This window comes from Silurus meridionalis, chromosome 24 (genome assembly GCF_014805685.1).
Source record: "Silurus meridionalis isolate SWU-2019-XX chromosome 24, ASM1480568v1, whole genome shotgun sequence".
Taxonomy (NCBI): domain Eukaryota; kingdom Metazoa; phylum Chordata; class Actinopteri; order Siluriformes; family Siluridae; genus Silurus; species Silurus meridionalis.
In genome coordinates this window covers 999,072-1,002,696 of record NC_060907.1, presented here as the reverse complement: position 1 = coordinate 1,002,696, position 3,625 = coordinate 999,072, and the positions used below count along the sequence as shown (strand labels likewise).

Sequence of the window (3,625 nt, the reverse complement as noted above, 5' to 3'; positions counted from 1 at the left end):
GCGAATGGCACGGTGGATTGTGTTCACCAACAATGTTTTCTGGAAGTATTCCTGAGCCCATGTTGTGATTTCCATTACAGTAGCATTCCTGTATGTGATGCAGTGGCGTCTAAGGGCCTGAAGATCACAGGCATCCAGTATGGTTTTCCAGCCTTCACCCTTACACACAGAGATTGTTACAGATTCTCTGAATCTTTGGATGATATGATGCACTGTAGATGATGAGAACTTCAAACTCTGCAGTTTTTCTCTGAGAAACTCCGTTCTGATGTTGCTTCACTATTTTTCACCGCAGCATTGAGGGAACTGGTGATCCTCTGCTCATCTTGACTTCTGAGAGACACTGCCACTCTGAGAGACTCTTTTTATACACAATCATGTTGCCAGTTGATCTAATAAGTTGCAGATTGCTCCTCCAGCTGTTCCTTATATGTACATTTCACTTTTCCAACCTCTTATTGCTGTCCCAACTTTTTTGGAATCGGGTTTGTAAATACAATAAATAACGATATATACATTACTTTATCTCTAGTTTATATTGATACAGTGGGAGGGGGACATTATGTCCATATCAGCTAGAAAAATATAATTTTATCCCATTTTACTGAACAGAGCAGCAAAAATGTTTAGCATCCCGAATAGTGGGTCAGTGTGATACTGTAAATAAATTACTGAACAAATGAAAACAATGATGGGATTAGGAGAAGAACTGATTCAGGCAGAACATCACTGAAGGTCTTGGGGTGAAATACACTAATAAACTTTTATCAGATATTTTTTGGATTTTTCTCTCGCATGCATGTCCATCAAATTGCCAACACACTACAATTATACTCTCTCTCACCACACACACACACACACACACACACTCTCAGTGACTGAGCTGTGCACCTCACACTGATGAAGCCCATTAAAATAAATGCACGTGCTCATTTGGTTTCTTTCATCAGAGACTGTGTGTGTGTGTGTGTGTGTGTGTGTGTGTGTGTGTGAGAGAGAGAGAGAGAGAGAGACAGAGAGAGAGACAGACAGAGAGAGAGAGACAGAGAGACAGAGAGAGACAGACAGAGAGAGACAGAGAGAGAGAGAGAGAGAGAGAGAGAGAGAGAGGGCACCGCCCTTCACTGCTCCGGGCTCTGTCCCAATCCCACACACTGCTCATCATCTAGTGCACTAGGTAGGGTGCGTTACAGCGTGACGTCACACCCTAGTGTGTAGTGAACATGAGGAGAGGTTTGGGCTCGAGCCTACAGCAGCCGGCGCTATAATAAACAACTAAATAACACTAATAATCATCATAATGATAATAATTATAATATTTTTTTGAATTATTATTATATAATTTTGTTTGTTATTATCAGAGATCAGATGAATGTAGAAGATGTTGGAGTTCACCTCGATGTCCTACAGAAAAGAATTCTAACCTGCTCTCTGTCCTGATTCTCCTCCTGCTGATTCAGAAAACTCGGTAGAAAAAGGATTCGGTTCTCCGATTCGAGCATTGTGAGCCGAATTGCGAGTCGACTCCTAAGCTTTCTTCAAATTGAATAAGTCCAGCTGATGCTACTGATTTATCTGATTAGACAGAATAAACAAATATTTTCACTGTTTATACTAACTATTAATCATTTCATACTACTGCTAATAATAATCATTATAGATGATGATTGTTATAATAATAATAATAATTATTATTATTATATTATTATTATTACTATTATTATTATTATTATTATTATTATTATTATTATTATAAATATTATTATTAATATTATTAATGTTAATATTATTATTATAATTATTATTATTATTATTATTATTATAATATTATTATTATTATTATAATTAAGATTTGAATGATATTACCCCTCAGGATATTCCAGATGAACAGTGTGATACAGACTCAGACCTCTCCAGAGAAACTCTCAGTAATGAAAGACCACACTGTAGTCCTCCTCTCTGAGCTCCTGCTACCTGCTCTCTACCTGTACTGTGTGTTTACACTGAGACTGTGTATGAGGTTAGATGAAGCTCTGGTGGATCTGGTGTTTAAAGACTGATGACATCATCAACCTTTATTATAATGGATTTGGGCCATAATTAGATTTCAGAGCCGAGGTACTGAAGGTGTAAAGGTGACAAGGGTATGAAGGTACTGAAGGTACTGAAGGTACTGAAGGTGGACCTGTTTAACATGGGTGCACGCCAGTTTATCCCTGAGTGTGTTTATGTTAGATTTAAGGTGAGACTGGGAATGGAGGAAATGCTCCTGCTGAATCGACTCTTTATAAATCTGAGTCGACTCGAGCTGCTGTAGTTACCAAGTGACACCCGCGCGCCTGCGTTAGAATTAAAATAAATAAATAAATAACAATGGTGAGGCCACAGATACGTTCTGCTATAAAACAATGATGATGATGATGATGATGATGATGATGAAGAATAAAGAAGCCGAATCTGACCTGAGGAGCCGAACGCCTTGGTGAGGATCCAGTGGAGACTGGCGCAGGTTCGGGCTCGGCTCGGCTCATAGCGCTCCAGCGGCCTGATCTCCGGCACCGAGTCCACCATAGCCGAGAGATGTTCCCCAAACAGGACAAAAATAACCACAAGGAACAATTCTAATTATTATTCTAATCTCGTCCCAGACAATTATTCATCTGCATCATTCATTCATCTGAGCTGAAACCAAACCGCAGCCAGATCTTCTCTTTTTATTGTTCCCTCTCCATCCTCTCTCTCTCTCTCTCTCACACACACACACACACACACACACACACACACACGTTAATCAAACACATCCTCCAATGGCGTGGAGGGGGGGCGTGGCCTCGCAGCATCCTCACACCAAACCAATCAAATGAGATCTTTATTAAGAAACCTGTTATTTCATTCAAATCCTTACGGAATATTATTATTATTATTATTATTATTATTATTATTATTATTATTATTATTATCTCTATCTTTAAATGTGTTCAATAAAGTAAATGTCTAATCTGTATAATAAAACAGAATAAGAAGGGGGAGGAGGGAGAGTTATTGTTTGGAAGGAGAATCTTATTATATTATATTATTTATATATTATTATATATTATATTATTTATATATTATTATATATTATATTATAGAATATTAAAGACAGTGTTATTAACACGAACGCTGAGACAATTGTTGCATTAGAGGGAAAATGAGAGCTGTTTCTTTAAGGCTACTATCAGTTGGTATTGAAGTCCAGAGTGAAATTCATTATGGGTATTGTACTTCGGAAAAGACTGTAACCCTGCTAATCTATCTTCATAAAAACAAGTAAAGTGGTTATGCATCGGCTAATGTTGTCCATCTCATCATTCCACGAGCATCAACTAACGAGTTGTTACGCTGCTGCCGGGAAAAGTTCAAGCGGATAAGTAACACGATGCTCTCGCTAGGGACACAGGACGCTAACTGATGTGATGAGCTGCGTGGATAGAGCAAAAACAACCAACTTGCCTGCGATTTTTTGGTGAGCGACGTTCGTATCCCGATATATTGTTCGTAACCAGGGGCAAAAATTTTGATGAACTGCGATTCGTAACCTGAATTATACGTATGCCGGGCGTTCGTAACCCGAGGTTCCACTGTG

The 3,625-nt window shown here is 38.5% G+C and overlaps 1 protein-coding gene across 1 annotated transcript in view; it reads right to left on the bottom strand.

The window, feature by feature from the left end:
- Positions 1 to 2,763, bottom strand: part of LOC124378508 (calmodulin-regulated spectrin-associated protein 3) — a 17,711-nt gene extending 14,948 nt beyond the window's left edge. The window contains 1 exon segment of the mRNA XM_046838202.1: positions 2,463 to 2,763. Coding sequence (XP_046694158.1) covers positions 2,463 to 2,571 — 109 coding nt within the window. The 5' untranslated portion in view covers positions 2,572 to 2,763.
- Between the last annotated feature and the right edge of the window lie 862 nt (positions 2,764 to 3,625).